Source organism: Marmota monax, unplaced genomic scaffold (genome assembly GCF_021218885.2).
Source record: "Marmota monax isolate L192 unplaced genomic scaffold, Marmota_monax_Labrador192_F-V1.1 WCK01_AAM20220418_F8-fsc00011, whole genome shotgun sequence".
Taxonomy (NCBI): Eukaryota; Metazoa; Chordata; class Mammalia; order Rodentia; family Sciuridae; genus Marmota; species Marmota monax.
In genome coordinates this window covers 21410044-21429118 of record NW_026693082.1, presented here as the reverse complement: position 1 = coordinate 21429118, position 19075 = coordinate 21410044, and the positions used below count along the sequence as shown (strand labels likewise).

At 40.9% G+C, this 19075-nt stretch overlaps 3 protein-coding genes and 1 non-coding gene across 5 annotated transcripts in view; 1 reads left to right on the top strand and 3 right to left on the bottom strand.

Annotated features, from left to right (window-relative positions):
- The window catches only part of Kctd4 (potassium channel tetramerization domain containing 4), a 131674-nt gene extending 128074 nt beyond the window's left edge, over positions 1–3600 (bottom strand). Inside the window, exon 1 of the mRNA XM_058582584.1 lies at positions 3481–3600. The gene's annotated coding sequence lies outside the window, so the exon portion shown is untranslated. The remainder of the gene's footprint in view (positions 1–3480) is intronic.
- Positions 3601–8517: 4917 nt separating this feature from the next.
- Tpt1 (tumor protein, translationally-controlled 1) lies at positions 8518–12262 on the bottom strand. Its single transcript, XM_046454229.2, has 6 exons — positions 12107–12262; positions 11762–11835; positions 11030–11220; positions 10636–10741; positions 9921–10037; positions 8518–9051 (listed from the first exon to the last, which is right to left on the bottom strand). The coding sequence occupies exons 1-6, from the start codon at positions 12132–12134 to the stop codon at positions 9049–9051; spliced, it is 519 nt and encodes a 172-aa protein (XP_046310185.1). The 5' UTR covers positions 12135–12262; the 3' UTR covers positions 8518–9048.
- Positions 9119–9248, bottom strand: LOC124099287 (small nucleolar RNA SNORA31). The gene has a single exon (XR_006853917.1). It is a non-coding gene; the product is annotated as a small nucleolar RNA SNORA31 (small nucleolar RNA).
- LOC124099163 (sperm motility kinase 2B-like) overlaps positions 11674–19075 on the top strand; it is a 54688-nt gene continuing 47286 nt past the window's right edge. For both annotated transcript variants that reach the window (XR_009227769.1, XM_046454192.2), the window contains exon 1: positions 11674–11999. The gene's annotated coding sequence lies outside the window, so the exon portion shown is untranslated. The remainder of the gene's footprint in view (positions 12000–19075) is intronic.

Genomic DNA, 19075 nt, shown 5'->3' with positions numbered 1-19075 from the left:
CAGCCAAATGCCACATCTCCCACTAAGCAGTTGTGTGTTGGACCTAACTTTGGAATCTTGAGTAGGATTAAAAAAAATCTATTATGCAATAGAAAATGCAAAGAGCATTAAAATTAACCAGACACTGAAAGGAAAGCTAAACATTTACAAACATTAAATGCTTTGAAAAATAGTCATTTCACAATTAAGATAGCAGAGAAGCATTTCACATTATCCTGAGATGAAGTACCCTAACCTAAACTCCACTATGGCTAAAGGCTCATGAGGAAAGCCTTCAGAGAGACTAACAAATGAGCTTACCATGGTTTCAACCCTGTGGTTCCTCAGGTCAACACATCGTCTGATTATCCACTTTATCCATATTTAATGATTGCCCTTGAGAGATCTGGAGCAAGCCAGGTGCAGTAGTGCACATCTGCAGTCCCAGAGACTTGGGAGGCTGAGGCAGGAGGACCACTTGTTCAAGGCTAGCCTCAAAAACTTAGTGAGATATTGTCTCAAAATAGCCTAAAAAGACAGGAGCAATCTAGGGAGAAATACAGTCCAAAGCATGTTGGGGACCCATGAAGCTCATTATTTGCTCCCCAGTAAATCCTAGCTGAATGCTAGCTGTGCTCTACTGGTCAAGAAGGAAGACTAAGAAAACCCCATCCCTATTTTCAGGAGTAGTGAAAAAGAGAGGGAATTCAGTGATTTCCATTGAGGAGAGAAGGGCTCATATCACTTGTTTGTGAGTGTTAAGTAGGATAGTTAAAAGAACTTGGGGGTGTGGTGGTGCATGCATATAATCCCAGAGACTCAGGAGGTTGAGGCAGGAGGATTGTAGGTTCAAGACCAGCCTCAGTAACTTATCAAGACCCTAAGCAACTTAGTGAGACCCTATCTGTGGGAAGCAGTGACTTGGATCAGGATCTCTGACTGTCTCAAAGCAGAAGCCTGCACTTGTGCTGGGAACTTCTTGTGCAAAAGTTCAGGTCAAGTTCAGCCCAGTTGCTATGGTGATGCCCTGCTTAATGAGGTTCTGTGAAAGTCAGGAGACTGCCAGTCTTGACCCTGAGTTCAGACACCAGCTGCCAGGGGTAGAGAATTATGAGTGCAAAAAGATAATTATAATTGGCTATGATTCTTCAACCTTCAATCCTGCATGCTTTGAAGAAACTTCCTCCCAGAAAACCCTTTTGATGGTAAAACCTATGTATAAACATGCTGAGCTAGCTCTGGATCATTGTTGCTCCATCAGAGGACAGTGTCCCTCCTGGTCCTCTCTCTCTCTCTCTCTCTCTCTCTCTCTCTCTCTCTCTCTCTCTCTCTCTCTCTCTTTCTCTAATCTCCTATCACCTGCTGCCAGTTTCTAAACCAATGGTGATGCAGGTTGTGGCACCTGTATCAAAATTAAAAATTTTAACAAAATGGGCTGGGAACGTAGCTCTGTGGTAAAGCATCCCTGTGTTCAACCCCCAGTGCCAAAAAAAAAAAAAAATGTATAAACTCTTCCAAGTTGAAGTGGTACTAGGCATGGTAGGGAATGCCTGTAATCTCAGTGACTCAGGAGGCTGAGGCAAGAGGATCCTGAGTTCAAAACCAGCCTCAGCACTTTAGTGAGGACCTAAGTAACTTATCAAGACCCTTTCTCAAGATAAAAAATTAAAAGGAGTGGGGTTGTGGCTTAATGCTTAAGCACCCCTGAGTTCAATCCCTGGTACAAAATGAAACAAAACAAAATATAAAGTGACCCACCCTTGAAGGCTGGGTAGAAAAGAATAAGAATTTTTCAGGAGAGGGGAAAGTTCAAGGGGCAAATCAGGGTCAGAACATTTGTGTTTCACCTGGCAGCTGAGGATGAATGGGAGGGGAGCAGGTAAGGCTGAACAGGCAGCAAGTGGCCCAATTAGGAAGGACTTTGAACAGAATTTCATCATAGGTTTATATGGAAGGAAATAGTTTCTTAACAACTTCAAAAAAACTTTTCACTTATACCTTAACAAGTCCTATACCTAGTTACAAAGTAGACATTCAATGCTCAGTGCCCAGCTGGAAATTTAGGTACATCCTTTTGATAATAACCCCTGTCGACATGGTCATTCCATCAAATGGGTCATTTCTGCTCTGTGTGCTCAGGAATATTAGCCATGATTTTTTTTTTTTTTTTTAGACACAGGGGGTTGAACCCAATGGTGCTCTGCCATTGAGCTATACCCAGCCCTTTTTATCTTTTGAGACAGGGTCTCACAACATTGCTGAGGTTGGGCTTGAACCTGCTATCCTTCTGCCTGAACCTCCCAAGTAGTTGGGATTTAGGCCTGTACCATTGCTCTTGACTGGAATCTTAGCTATGATTTAGAAAAAGAAATATTTGTCTGGGATATCAGTCTCAACTATTCTCATATTTCTCTGTTGGAGAAGAGCCAAATGTATATATTCAAAGCTTTTATCTGCATTTTTAATTTATTAGATTAAATCACATTCATTGGTCAACGTCCTGTTATTCAAAGAACTTCACTGTCAACAAGTTATCTCTGCCTCTCCTCTTCCCTTGCTTCACCTGCCACTAATTACCAACCTTCAACAGAATATACACATACCTCTCTCATCTACCCAGGCACGCATCTGGGACTGGTTACACAATCTGTGGGGCCCAGTGCAAAATAAAAAATACAGCATCCTCTTATTAAGAATTGCAAAATGGCTGGGCACAGTGGCACATGCCTAAATTCCCAGTGGCTCAGGAGGCTGAGGCAGAAGGATCGCAAGTTCAAAGCCAGCCTCAGCAATTTACTGAGGCCCTAAGCAACTCAGGTGAGACCCTGTCTCAAATAAAATATAAAAAGGACTGAGGATGTGCCACAGTGGTCAAACGGCCTGGGTTCGATCCCCAGTATAAAAAAAAAAAGTTAACACAGGCAGGAGATTGACTGGAGGGTAATAAAAAGTGGCTTGAGATAAAAGCAGATTGAGGGATTAGAAGAGAAGAATTATCCAGCAAAATTTTCATAGGATCTTTGATAGTGAAAGCTAATCAGTAGTTGAACGATTTGCACAACTCACACACCCAATTTATATAGGGTTTAGTGAATGCCTAGAAAAATGAGCCTCCATGTTGCTCTTGGGATGCTAATGGGGGATTTCAGGACATGTTACCCCCAAATATGTCATCTTGGCGTTTGAAAAACACAGAAGCAGCAGGAAGACACCCCTCCTTTCCCTTTCGTCCTTCTTCCTTAAAACAGATCATAATACTCTCATTTGAGAGGTGCCCTTCATATTCCCAGAGCAAAGGAACATCAGTATCTCTGAAGACACAGGGACACTGAGGGAATCTGAACAAACAGGCCTTGCTAAGTTCCCCCCCATCTGTTTCCATTAGTTCACACCCCTGCGTCCACTCTTCACCAACCCTAAGCATAAAAAAATTAAATTATATTCTTAAAAAAAAAAAAAAACCAACCCCCAAAACCCAAGCATAAACATAGGCAAGTTTACCTGTTTCTTTGGGTCTTCATTTCTTCATGGAAGCTCCTGTGTCATGTAAAACTTACATTAAAAAAAAATAGTACATGCTTTTCTCTGGTTAATGTGTCCTCAGCCTTGAGCCTAGTGATGATGGTAAGGAAAGAGCTTTCCTCCACCAGAGGAAGTCTGTGCAGCTCTCACACCCCCAGTCCCCCCCTCCTTGTCTATTGAGCCGAGTGGAACAGGTTGCACGTTACTTAACCACATTTCAGAGGCTTAGTCACTTTCACTTTTAATAGATGCTAGCAGTTGGTGTTACCGTTCTACCGATCCCATGGCAGTCACCCAGCCCATGTTCCACCTGACAAAATTCACTGCTGTGAATTCCCCTCGAGTTTATACACCAGGGGAGGCTTCGGAAGAAAGGCGTGCTAGGATCGCGATGGAGAAAGGTTATAATGCATCACACCAGCCTCTGAGTTGACTTAGCTTCCTATTTTATACTCACCATCTGTTGACACATTGTTCCACCTCAGTGAGGTAGTCAAAAAAGGTATCTGTGAAACAGGAGGATTGCAAGTTCAAAGCCGGCCTCAGCAACTTAGCAAGGTCCTAAGCAATTCAGTGAGACCCTGTCTCAAAATATAATACAAAAAAGGGCTGGGGCGTGGTGCAGTGGAGCACGCCTATAATCCCAACTGCTCAAAAGGCTGAGGCAGGAAGATTGCAAGTTCAAAGCCAGCCTCAGCAATGGTGAGACATTAAGCAACTCAGTGAGACCCTATCTCTAAACAAAATACAGAACAGGGCTGGGGATGTGGCTCACTGGTCAAGTGCCCCTGAGTTAATTTCCAGTAACCACCCCTGCCCCCCAAAAAGGGGGGCTGGGATGTGGCTCAGTGATTAAGCACCCCTGGATTCAATCCCTGGTACAAAAAAAAAAAGGTGTCTCTTTTCTTTCTAATTTCATGCACAGTACTTTTTCTTTTTAACCAGCCATCTTTTTCCCCAGGTTGAATATTAATTCAAGTATTTGCTTACACGATAAAGGAAAACCCCCAAATCAATGTATTCAAGGAAAGGGACATTACAAGTATTGCTCTGTTTTGAGTTGTGGTCCAGAAAATACCATCTTTCTCTGCAAATTTCCAAATCTCTTCCAGCTAGAGAATGGCAGACTATGCACTGGATAGAATAATTTCATAACCCTATGCTCTCAATGAGGCCATGTGCAAATTGCATTTGATAATAAACTATGATTTATCTGTCACCTTTACACATGAGGACAATCACCACATACATAACTAGATTTCTAGTATCCAAATGAATGTCAGAACCAAAGGCTGTCTAGTAGCGCTACAGGACTATTTTCTAAAATACTTTACTAAGGTACTGGGTTGTAGCTCAGTGGTAAGAGTGTATGCTTAGCATGTGAGAAGCCCTGGGCTCCCCACAGCCCCAGCAAAAAAACAAACACAGAAACTAGAAAAATTGTACTTTAAAGGTTGAATATGAACTGTCTCTGTATGTTTTCTCCCAGTCAGGGGACTCCTCCAGTGAGTTACCCAATGTCTTAATTTTCATTTTGTCTGTAACTTGTTATTTGCACAAGAAAAAACATTGCACATTGTTTTCTATCTGTGCTCTCTGCTTGACCTCTAAGCTCATAAAAGAGCAGAATGAAGACTTCAACGGACACCGAGTGTATCACAGGAGGAAGAAAGGCAGTAATTGAGGGAAACATTGACAAGTTACTTTGGAAAGAATTTTCCTCTAGGCTCCAATTTAATATTTTTCTCATTGAACTGTATCACCCCTGTTATTGCCATCTATCCTAGCTGGTGACCTATGCTGTGTTCACAAATCTGACTGTTCCAATAACTTAAGAAATGGCAAAGAAAGCACGTAAACACACAGAAGTACCTTTTCAAAATCCAGGATTGCTCTCCGACCTTAGGGGTCCTTGGAAAGAGAGAGCTACTGGAATTCTTTATTTCTTATATAGGGGACACACACACGGGGAAGTTCCATGGAACATTCTATCCCAAAAAGGGCAAAGGGGTAGGATTACAAAGGAACAGGTGGGTGTAACTCAATCCCACAGGGTGATGCCTACTCTTGGAGCCACGCCTCATTATCCAAGTGGAGGTAAAGCCCAAGTTATTGCAGGGCACAATAATTGTTCTGTATCTCTTGCTCAGGACTTAAGGGTGTGTATTTCCAGAGTGACTCCCGATACCCTGCCAGAACCACATCCACACCAGAGCTTCTCATGGCCCAGCATATAGAATTGCAAGTGGCAACCTCCAGGCACAATGATATGAAATCATGTATAACAGGAGGAATTCATGACCTACAGTCTCTCAAAAACAAACAAAACCAACCAACCCAAAACCCTGAATATCCTCTTAGTTAAAAACATGCACCTGCAGTACTCCAAGATCTATTTTGGACATCTGACTTACATATGGTTGGTTGTATATCATTGCCGCCATGGCCAAGAAATGGACTTGGAGGAATTCCGTGGATAAATATAAACTGTCAACATGATTTTTAACTTATCTGCACAGTCCAATAATCTAGCTTATTGAGGTGGCTCTCACAGCAGTTAAGCTTTATTCAGTAGAAGGTATACAGGACTTCTACTTCTTTATGTTGAACAATTCAAGAACTTCTTGAAATAATGATTATTAAATGTTTCCAAAAATATCAAGTTACACCCTCAGTTCTTATGGGCAAAGTCTCCAGAAATACATGCTAATTGCCACAAAGCTGGAGCTCTTTGGGGGTGGGGGGTAGATTTGTGCCCATTAGCAGGCTGTTAACTGTATACTTCTACCATAGGATCGAGGATCATGTAGTAGTGACCTACTGTTGTAAATCACCAATCACTATGACACCAATGAATTCAAATCCACCTGAGTTTAGTTCTATTTTACTCAGAGTATAGACTACCAGACAAGGTAACTCCACTTTACATGTGAGCACAGGTGTATACACTCAAAGGATATACATGTATATCCATGTATTCATTTTTTCAAGTTAATTGAGGTTCATTGCTGTTCTTCTTGCAATCTTGTGTCATCATTACTGTTCACGTTGTAGCGAATTATTGAATACACTGTAGTTCAGAATGGTAACACAATACGAATCTAGCAATTCAACTAAATTTTGAGAAAAATTTCTAATGATTCAAATGAGTCATTCACATATCTTTTGCTTAAAGCAGATGTAATAACAAGCACACAATTGTATTATGACATTTCATGAGCCATGTGCTGCCTGTGAATGTGTTTTTGGAGCCCATGTTAACGAGGCTTTCTTCCCCACTACTGAAATCCAACAGTTGTCACTCATTTTGCTCAATCCATTCATTAAGTTCATTCTCACCTCTCACCTCACACATCAGCACAGCTTACTGCCTCTACCTTCATTTCCAACCATCTCTACTACTACTGCTGTCATCTCTTGCCTAGAAATATTGCATTAAATGCATAATTGCTCTATACTTTTTACCCTGGTCCCCAGGAACCAAAGTGATCTTTGAAAATTTAAGTCTTATAACTCTTCTGTTCAAAGCAGCACTGTGGTTTTCCTGCACGCCTTGGTCTTTCCCCATATGCAATCATACTTCTTTACTTCAACTCTTTCCTTTCACCTTCTTGGGTCAGCACAGTGGCCATTTTGTTCCCAGAACACATTAAGCACATTTCAGACTGTGAATGTGTTCTTTTGCCTGGATGGTCTGCTCACCTCTCCCCACATACGAATGTGACCTTCTTTCCACATTATAAAGTCCTTCTCTAGACACTATAAAAATCCTTCTCTATTCATTTATTTTCCATACACACAACGAAACCCTTGGCCATGGGCCAATAAAAACCTGCCTGTACCAAACTTCGTGTCAAACAAAATGACATGTACTTCTGATGCGTTCAGGAAGCAATATATCACTTATTCATCTCAAAATGTCTTAACCTGACTCTAGAATAACCAAAGACCCCCCACCCCCCAAAAAGGGATAGTATTTAAACAACTACCTGGACTCTTCACGTGGATGGGGGGGTATACCTATAAAGATTAACAAGGGACAACTAAGGAATTTTTGAGATGTTGGGGCAGGAAAACCTGTTCACCTCCCCAACAAAGCCTTTACTATTTCACTTTCCCAGCTCACCTATCAGACTTCACTTTAGATGTTCCCTTAAAGCCCTTACCCCTCTGCCAGATTGTCCTGGTTTTAACAGAATTGATCACTGCCTAAATACTTTTTAACTACAATGTTTCAGACAGTAATGGCCTAAATAGGGCTGGTACTTTTTCCCTTTGATTTCATGTCAGAGCCAGAATGCTTAAATTAACTGGAGACTCCAGTGTTTGGGTCTGCTTTCCATCACCAGGGGGCACTATTAACCTATTAGCCTTAAGCTCAGGATCACATTCTTTGAAGTTATATGGTAAATTCCATAGTCTGATCTTTGGACTCACATGTCCAAATGGAGTCAATGAAATCACTGGTCTTTTTTATGTTTAACCTTTTAAAGGTATAATAAACCAAGCAAAATATTCCATTTGTTATAAGAATTTTCCCTCTCAATCTTGGTTGCCAAAGTGCAGTCATTTTTTCCTTCTCACCTAATAGAGAAAACCTTAGCAGCAGACCTTAATTGCTCCAGGTCTGTCAGATGCCTATTCATATCCATTTCTCCTCTGGCCACCAGCTATTCCTTTCTTTCAAAGGAGGGACTGGTGTACTTCATAAAGGGACCTGGGTTTTAAGGACTTGAAAGGTCCAACCATCACATTCAACTGCTTTTTCCATTTTACAAACTACAGTCAAACATACATTACTAGTGTCCCAAAAAACTGGACACAAAATTCAATTTCATATCCCATAAGGTATTCTTTTGACACCCCCCCCCACCCGCAACATTTAAAGATATAACCACCACAGGCAGAAGAATGAGCCCCCTTTGCCAACCCCTGTTCTAGCAACCAGGGAATTGGCAATTCATTCCAGGTAACTTGATTCTACTGATGTTAAAATAAGCTCAGACAATACATTGCTTCCAACTGAGTTAGTGTCTCTTTATTCTTTTGGTAACCTCTTCCAGGGTTAACTACTTCCGTTGTAGGTGATGCAATGTGTAAGTTCCACACTTCAAATGTTGGCACTGTTATGAGCATGGTCTTTCCCTTTATTACAAGTCAGAATTAAAACCTTGATTCTTGTTTTTTAGATTCCAGTTGCAGAAGTAGTTTTCACTGCAGGAGTTATCTGAAGACAGTCAGCTTTCTAATGGTGGCCTACAATCAGGCTCTAGCTTCTCCAGCAACACTACAGGTTGGATTTAGTTTAAACATGTATTAAACTAAGAGAACTTCTCTCAAGTGAGTTTAAATGCACTTTATTTTTAGACAACCTACATGACATGTTTTCTTAAAAAACAATGCCTCCACTCCAAATAAATCACGGTCAAAATAAATGTGCTCAAGATGACATCAGTTCCATTTGTCTTAAGTCCTGGTGTTGTGTGGATGACAAGCAGCAGCCAGTTATGATGACAGATGATAGGTCCAAAGTAACTGCCAAATTTGTTACTGTAAAAATAAAGTAAGATCACATTAACACCTTTTCCAATAAAGAGTACCAACTTTTCTAAACTACAGCTGTATTCCCCAATTCAATCTGGACTGCCACACAGACAGACAGAAAGCGCAGGGATTATTTTCTTTTGCATCCTAGTGCAAACCAAAAGAACAACAGCAAATTGTTCAAGGTCTATCAGTGGATGCAGAACATCCTTACCCAATTGGAGGTAGCACATTTTCCAGAAAAATCTTATTATGCATCAAGTCCAATTTGCAGTATTATACCACCAAAAAGCTCAAATGGAGTATGAATGGTCAACCATCTTGTACGGTCCCTAATTTTAGGCCACTGGTGCCATTTATTTCGCTCATATCCTCTACTTAATTTATAGGAAGCCCTGAAGCTAGGACAATGTCTGTTTCCATACAGCCTCTTTGCAGGAAGTTCCTTGCACAGCAAACATACACTTATTTTTACTAAATGATCTTCTTAGCAGTCAGTTCTAGCTACTTACTAGAATATAATGTCTTAGACTTTCAACGATCAATTGCTAATTATCAGTAAACCAGAGTGCCACTCATGCATGTGTGACAATAGAAGAAATGGAAGTCATATCTAATGGGGAAGGTCAACATAGTGTTGTCTCTGAATCATCTACACTGTTTTCTGTAGATAACCAAGATTCTACGCCTTTATACCACAAGAATCTATTACATGTGAAATACAATCCTCTCTAGCTCCCCAAAGAAAAACAAACTAAATCCCATGTTTTAAAAGTACTGTTGTAGAATCCATTCTGTCAAGAAACACTTAAGAATCATACCTAAAATCTCTATTTTCACAAATTACTGATTTCAAACCACTTTCTCATACTTACACATTTCTCCATTTCTAAACCATCCTTAAAGAAAATCATATATGGGGTCACACCATCCTCACGGTAGTCCAGGAGAGCGACCATGCCATCTGGATTCATGTTTTCACCAATAAAGAACTTGGGAAACAAATACCCAGAATTAGACCACCATATATGAATGTATCATATCAAAGCAAACCTATTACACCACACACACACAAAAAAAAAAATCAAGCAATTCCAGCAAGTAAAAGCTCTGATGCCTAAAAGCAGTGCTCATTATTCACAAACATCAGTTCACTTGATTAAAGCACTAATAAATAAAAATAGTGCAGACCAATCCTGGAACACTTTAGGCTTTCTAGGAACTTTTACTTTATCAAGCCCACATGAAATTCCAACTAACCTGCATGCCTCAGTAGTCAGGCTGACAATGATTTAAAGTATATCAAATGGAATTACAAGTTAGTTAAAAAATTTTAAAGCCAGTTTGTGATGTGTGTTGTTTTAAAATTACATCTTAGAGGTCAAGGGAAGTCACTGAAGTTTTCCAATAACAGGTCCAACAAGCTCAGATGCATCCAAAAGCCAGTGTCATAGACACTGGAATTTGAGTCTATGTATCAATGTATTTAAATAATTCAAACAACAATTATTATAGGAAGATTAAAAACTTACCTTCTGTTTTTGCAGCTAAACAGTACACCCATTTGATTCAAATAATGAAAGTATTTACCTGGTAATTTTTAAAATTAGCAAGGATGTGCTTGATTTGTTCTGCAGCCCCTGTCATAAAAGGTTTTACTCTCTCTGGTCTCTGTTCTTCAAGTTTGCCTTTGATTCTACAACAGTATCATTAAATGATTGTTAAAATATAAAAAATTTTTAAAGTAACAAGTACAAGCAACAAAGAATTCTGCAACACTAGGCCTAGCTTTCAATAAGCAAAATAATAGCACAATTAAGATATTACTACTTTACAGAAGGAATCTTTCAAGAAATGTCATGCTCGCAGTAGTTTACAGAAAGCAACCACCCTTGTCAGTGAGCTTTTCAACAAAGTATCAGGCCTTTCATAAGAACTTAAAATAAGCGATCCCAGACTTTGGCTGGGTGTTAAGATCACTTACGATTTCATGTAATCTTTGATGTACTTCTTGTATGCTTCTTTTGTGAAGCTGGTTTCCTGCAAGTGATGGTTCATGACAATATCAACACCAGTGATTACTGTGCTTTCGGTACCTTCGCCCTCGGGTCCTTCAGCGGAGGCATTTCCACCAATGAGCGAGTCATCAATGTTACCCTCGGTCCTACTGACCATCTGCATTAGAATAAGTAGCTTAGTTACAAAAATGGGGGAAAAAAATTCCAAAATAACTCCTGTGCCAGCAGTTTATGCTTTCTCAAATACTCTTAATTTTTGTTGGAAACCACAAAAGCACCATTTTTTGGGGGGAAGAAATGTCGGTTTCTCAAAACTGTTTAACAGAAACTAATTGCCTGTTTACCAGAAACAAAATGGGTTCACTATAAGCATGTGGAACGCGTTTCCAGTTGGGGGCTCCTGGGTTGCCACTGGTTAGGTGATGATAGGGCAAATGTTTAAGAGTCTGGGGCTCCTAAATCAGAGACAACATGTCCCGGAAGGCCCGGAAGGAGGATGGGCGCCGAGGCGGCGGACCTATTTCCAGGCTCAGCTCCGCCTCCACTTTTCTAGAAAAACCCGAGCCCGGAAAGAGCCGACTCCTCCGCCAGGAGGGGGCGGAGAGGATTGCACAACCTCGGGCGGGGGAGTCGCGGAAACCCGAGCCCGCCCGCCAGGCTCTGCCTCCCCCGCGCGGCCGGCCGGCGGACCGACTCACCTTGCCCTCCACCTCCAGGCAGAGCCCGTCCGCGATCTCCCGGATCTTGTAAATGTCGGAGAACATCTCATCATCTGTTCGGGGACAGGGAATCACTCATCACGGTGCGCCGGCACCGAGGCCTGGAGCCGGCTCCGCCATTTCCCGCGCCGGGCAGGCGCACGCGGCCCCCTGCCCCGCCCCAGCGCTCGAGACCCGGGCGCTTCCCCGGCACCGATCCCTCCTCGCCCCCGGAAAGGTAGCCGGCGTCCCTGGACCCAGGACGGCGGCGGTGTCCGCCTTCTCCGCTCCCACCCGCACCCCAGTTCCTCCTGGGCCAGTAAGGGTAGTGCAGTCAGGACTCACGGCTGATGAGGTCCCGGTAGATAATCATGATGGCGACTGGAGGGAGACGGCGGCAGCGCTAGCTTAGCAGGAGCCCGGAGCTCGGAGCGAGCGCGGTGCAGCCGGAGCGGCGCTCGGGGGGAGGGGGGAGCGGGCGGAAAAGGCCGACTCAGCCGCTCCCCAACCTCATATAGAGGGCACGTCCCTCTACGTCATCGCCCCCTGCGCCTCCGGAAGCGCCGCAAGCGGTGACGTGGCACGCAGAGCCGCGCGGGGGTGGGGCTACGGCGCGGTCCCAAGAGGGAAGGCGAGCATCCGGGAACTTGTCGCGGAGACATAATATCGCGTTGGGCTGTGTGCGTGAGGTGGGGCGGGAGGAGCGCGCGGGGGAGGGGAGTTGGAAGGGCTCCAGGGCGCTCCCGGGCCGGGGTGGGGCACAGCTGGGGAGGCGGGGCGTGGTGGCCCTACCCCGCGGGGCAGCCCCTGGAGGTGCTGAGCCTGGGTGGGGCCTAGATGACGTCTCAGGCTTCCGCCCCACGCCTAGCGCTGCTCACTCTGGCACCTTCCCTTCTCTGCTCCCCCCTCCCTGGGAGCAAAAATGTCAGCTGATGTAGGGGGATTTCTGGTGCGGAGGGCTAGGACCTTGAATCTCGGCGGAGCTGTCTACGAGGTGGAGGGCGGGGCGCGCGGCCTGTCTGGCTTTTCAGATCTCCGAGAGCCTCAGAGAAGTTTTCAGCGGCTTTCCAGCTGGACTTATCCACGTTTTTGTGGGGGCAGAGCTGAGTCTGGTGGTGGGACCCGGACAGGCCGTCCACCTCAGCCCCCGGGGGAATTGAGGCGGCCGCGGGGCCTGGGGCTGAGGGACCTGGTGAGGAAGGAAGGTGTCATAGGCGTTTACACGGATTTTTTTCTCTCTTTCATTTGGCCCCAGATTTGAAAATTTTTCATCTATCTGTGGCGGACAGCTAAAGACATCTTTTCTGTCTTGCACCTGGGCTTGAAGACCTGGGCTTGAATTATGTGCTTTTGTTTGAGAAAAAGGGATATATTGTCACATTTAAGATGAAGTGTAAATTTTATATCCGGTGCCACAGAGTTACCAAACAAAAATAAGGAATTTCCCACTTGCCCACGTGTTACTTGAAGGACTTTAGACCCAGTTACTAAGTACAAAAATAACAACAATACAAACCCAAAACACACCTTTTTAGGTATGGTCTTTGTATATACCTGGATGAAACTTGAGGGCTTATTCCATTACCCCTCTATTTTTGTGCTCTACCGTATTCCTGGCACTGGAATTTCCACAGAAATGGAATGATTGCGACTGTGAACAGATTAGATCCAGATTGTAGAAATTCTCATTCTGGTGAGTCAAAGAAGCAGGCAATTATTATACATTAATAATATAATATAATAATGTAATATTATACATTAATAATTTTTCATAAACGCAGACATTCATCAGAATAAGAGAGCAAGCCTGTAAAAGAACAGGACATAGGACAGTATTGGGATGATGAAATCAAAGTGGCAGTCATCTAAGAAATGGGATCCTCACCCAGTATGGAGGCACATGTCTGTAATCCCAGCAGCTGGGGAGGCTAAGGGAGGAAGATCTTAGCAATTTAGCGACTTAGCAACTTTATGAGACCCTGTCTTAAAATAGAAAAAGAACTGGGATAAAGCACCTCTGAGATCAACACCCCCAATACCCTCCCCAATAAGATTATTCCAGGATTTTATTAGCTTTAACATTCACATTATTTAAAACATTCCCATTCACTTATACAGAGCCCTTAAACATTACTTTTTCCAGCTCTTTATCCAAATAAAAACATTTTTTTTTTCAAGATACATAAAAACAGTGAAAAAGTGTTGAAGAGACCAAGGCACCCTAAATTGAAATCTTGACTTTACTAGTTCTGTGACCTTGGGAAAGTCAGCTTCCCTTGAGTCCTAGTATAAAAGGGAGTTTTAAAAATTTGAGAAAATGAGAAAATGCCTAGTATCCTCAACAGGTGAGCAATAAATGTTGCTAGAAGTTCAACGCATAATTCTTCCCAAAATTTAACGCTTTTCAGAAATGTCCTGAAACTATTCCATTAATTCTATGGTGTTTGAAAACATTTTGGGGACTTTGTTAATACATGTTATACTAAAGATGATCTATTTCATCCCAGTACTAATAATGGATTGCTGATCCCCTTGTTGATTGCAGATAGCTGATCAACTTGTAGCCTTATGATTTTCTATTTCAGGTTCATATTTGATAGTTCACAGCAATTTTGTGATTACACATTCTTAAAAAAAAAAGATCTCAGGAATCTGATTTGAGTTTTAGTATATTTTATACATATCATTCTGCAGTTTAGAAAATCTGTACTGTAGTTGAAAATGCCTATTTAGAACACCAGGAATACAACTGGTTGGGCTAAAATTAAGTACTAATTGTAAGTCACTGACAAAATGGCAAACATTAGGCCTTTATCTAAATTGAATATCTTTCATTTTCATATCATTAAAAATTGTTTTTTGACAACATTATTCCTTAACAATGATTTAAGCAGTGACTTCTAACAAAATCTATATCTGTCCTAAATTTTACAACTGATAATAACTTGGCATTTCTTGCATTTAAGGAGATTTTAAAGAGAATGTCTTCTGGCTTCTTCACACAAAGTCCTCATATGAGAAAATTACCCTAGAAGGACTCCTCATTTTATCCAGGATTGACTACAACGGTTTAAATACATAAGTGTTTATTTTCATGTAGAATAAATTCAAAAGTATAGTATCTCCATGGGCATCAGGAACCCAGACTTTTCCCTTCTTTTCCACTGTCCATATGGTATGTGTCAGATGCTGGAATTCCAGCCATCAAATTGTTCTTGCAGGCAGCCACAAGAGAGGAAGGACATAAGAGGTTTGTTCAAGTTGTGTGTCCCTTTTGAAGAGCTCTTCTAGGGGTCCCACTGAGAGCAATTTCATGGAGGCATGCAGTTGCAAGGAAGGCAAAAATTGTAGTCTTCTAACTCATTATCACTGGCTCATGGCTATACTAAGGAAAATCAGGATTTTTACATAAAGGAAGAACATGGGCAGCTGATAGTTCCTGCTGTGACCATAGTGCAAAGAGGTCTGGTTCTGATTCTCAGCTCATTTTTAAACTCCTAAGTGATTGATTTGTAAACCAGAATGCCACTAATTTATAATGAGAAATTTGTAGCTGTAGTAAGAAAGTAAGTTATCCAAAATGTGGTTCAATTAATATGGAATTAGGCAGAGGAGTTCAGGATGCAATATATAATTGTTTGCTTTTTTTTTTAGTTCTTGCTAAAGCTTCACTTATTTATCTATCTATTTATTTATTTATATGCAGTGCTGAGAATCAAATCTAGTACCTCACACTTGCTAGGCAAGTCGGCCACTGAGCCACAACCCCAGCCCTGCAATATATAATTGTGACAGAGGTGATTAGGAATGAACCAGCCAAACTGTTCTATTCCTAAGATGCAGTCTGAACCTTCTCATTCTGAGAGTGTGAATAAATTCTTACTGTTCTCTCTCTCTCTCTCTCTCTCTCTCTCTCTTTTAGGCTTTATGTCAACAAGTCATTACTTTAGTCAAGTTATAAGGTAGTTTTCTTCCTAGAAATGTTCTATATCTGTTCCAACCTAGCCACTAACCCCATGTGGCTATTGGGCACTTGAACCCTGGTTAATCTGACTATGGAAATGAATGTTTATTTTTGCTTAATTTTAATTAATTTAAATTTAGATACTCTTGTCTAATAGCTGTATTGGACAGCACAGCTATACTGTAAAATCTATGAAATCAGGGATTTTGTTCTGTTAACTACTTATAACTGAGTCAGGGTCTGACTCAAAAAATGTTTTCTAATAAGTGAAGTTTTCTTCATCTCTCTTAATTAGATTGAATCTAATTCCTTCTTTCCTTCTTAATTAATTGGATTTAGCTTATATCTAAAACCTAATCAGCGTGTTTTAAATTGAAGGTTGAGAAAACAATTTAGTGAGTAGCGAACAGCTTTAATGAAAAAAGAAATAGAATAGTGAGCATAGCTCTCTGAATCTCTTTTGGTTCTGAGAGTTGCCTCATTCATGAATCATTCTTTGCTAAAATTAACTGTTAAATTTAAAAAAAGAGAGAAATAGAAAAGAAAGTGAATCACATGAAAAGGTGAATCACAGTAAAGGTGAGTATTATGTCATTAAACTTTTGTTTAAATTTATGTATGTATGTACTAAATCCCAAATATATTTCTTCTTGTGAATCTAGGTCAGAAATTTTGACTTAGTCAGATTCTCTCTTTGAATATATTGTTTGGCGGCATTAACTATTCTGTTTCAGCAGATGATTTAAAAAATGCCCCAGGATTTAGTAAATACTATTTTTTATTCTCTAGCCCAGTTGGACAAGGTTCACATTTTTGCCTATGTTAAAACATCATATGGTCTTGTTTTTATCTTGATACATTGTGGTCATAGAGTGGCCTTTGAGACTGATTTTTCTGGGAGATTGGTTATATTCAACAGAGGGGCACCAAGGTCTATGAGTGCCAGAACAACGTCTACTGCATTGAGACGTCACTGAGAATCTACGATTCCTTTCTTATAAGCAAAAAACACCAAGTATCATAATGAATATAATTTTCTTAGTGTCTTTGATGAATGTAAAATGGTCATTAGACTCTAAGATGCTCTTAAATTTGAATATTTCTTTTAACTTTGAAAAATATGAACTTTTCCTGGTTATACAGATAATAATACATATTTTAGAATGTATTTAAACTACAGAAAAACCACAGATAATTACTGTTAACATTTTAGTATTCTGTCTTAATATGTTTATAGGGCATCACATGGATGGTAAAGCAATTTCTCCATCAGATGACTTTTAAGCATTTGTTGGTTTTGTTTCATACTTGCTCTAAGAAAAGAGATTTATGAGCAGGCTAATTCCATGATCTGGTTGAGGCTATTTTTGGAAAATAGATTAGTTAAATAAGCCTTTTTATGTTAGTTTAAAAAAAAAAAAAAACAATCTAGCCCAGTGTGGTGGCGCATGCCTGTAGTCCCACCAACCTAGGAGACTGAGGCAGGAGGATCACAAGTTCAAGGCTAGTCTCAGCAATTTAGTGAGGCCACTTAATGAGATCATCCTGTCTCAAAATAAGTAAACAAATAAAAGGGCCGGGGATATAGCTCAGTGGTAATGCTTCCCTGGGTTTAATCCCCAGTACTATCCTCCCAACCAAAATCTAATAGATGATTATTAAGCTAATCAGCCAGATGTTTAACCCATATCATTAACTATATTTTTTCTAGGTATTAGGGCTTGAACCTAGGGGGCTTTACATCAGAGCCACGCCTCCAGTCCTTTTTATTTTTTATTTTGAGATAATGTTTAATTAAGTTGGCCTTGAACTTGCCTCTTTTTCCTGTCTCTGCCTTCTGAGATGCTGGGATTACAGGCATGTACCACTGTAGCCAGCCATTAACTATTCTCCTGAAATGCTATTTTAAATTATTATAAACATTCTAGCAGATGAATGTACTATAATTTCTTTTTATACATTTGAAAAAATTTCACTGCCAGGCATGGTGCTGCATACCTGTAATCCCCATTGCTCAGAAGTTTGAGGCAGGAAGTTGCCAGTTTGAGGCTAGCTTGAGCTATTCAACAAGATGCTTTCTCAAAATAAAATAAATAAATAAATAAAAAGGACTGGGGATATGACTTAGACTCTGTGTTCAGTCCCCAGTACTAAAATAAATAAATAAATACATAAATATTAGAAATATATAGACATTAAAGGAATCTTAATTTTTTTTGGCACTGTTGAATCCAGGGGCCCTCTACCTCTGAGCCACATCCCAGACCTTTTATTTTTTTTAATTTTGAGACAGGGTCTTACTAAGTTGCTTAGAGTCTTGTTAAGTTGCCAAAACTAGTTTTGAATTTGGGATCCTCCTGTCTCAGCCTCCTGAACTGCTGGGATTACTGGTGTGCACCATTGCACCTGATTACGAGTTGTTAAAAGTAAGCATTCACGTTTCCACCAACCATAATGAACAACTGCTAACACATTTAATATTTGCTTCAAGATTTCTTTCTTTCTTTTTTTTTAATGGGTAATATTACGGCTAAAATTAAAACCTACTTTCTCTTTTCTTATCCACAAGTTCATTCACCTCCCCACACACCTCCATTCAAAAAAGACATCACCCATATTCATTGTTTAGTCATTAAGAAAGGAATCAACAGGGATTCCTTTTCTTAAAGGGGATCACCCAGAAGTTGCACAAATCATTTCTTGTATCTTATTGCCATTCCCTGTCCAGGCACAGTGGTGCAGACCTATAATTCCAGCAACTCAGGAGGCTGGTAACAGGAGGATCATAAATCCAAGGTTAGCCTCAACAATTTAGTAAGAGCCTGTTTCAAAATAAAAGGGAAAAAAAGCAGGGGATGCTGGGGATATAGTTCATTGGTAAATGCCCCTGGATTCAATTCCCAGTATCCCCCCCCCCATTTTTTTTAAATAAATAAAAATCCATTCCCTGACAAAAGAAAACAAAACAACAACAAAATTATAATCTCTGGCCTCCTCTTGGAAAACCCTATTCTTTATTCCTTTTTTTTTTTTTTTTGTACCAGGGATTGAACAGTGGGGTGCTTAACCAATTGAGCCACATCCACAGCCCTTTTCATTTTTTATTTTAGTATCTCACTGAGTTGCTTAGGGCCTTGCCAAATTGCCAAGACTGGCTTTAAACTTGCAGTCCTCTGACCTCAGTCTCCTGAGCTGCTAGGATTGCAGGTGTACATCACTGGGCCCAGTAGAGAACCCTATTCTTCCTTTCCTTTCTTTCTTTCTTTTTCTGTGCTAGGGATCTAACCCAGAACCTGGAGCATACTAGGCAAGTGCTCTACCACTGAGCTATTCCTAGCCCTCCCATTATT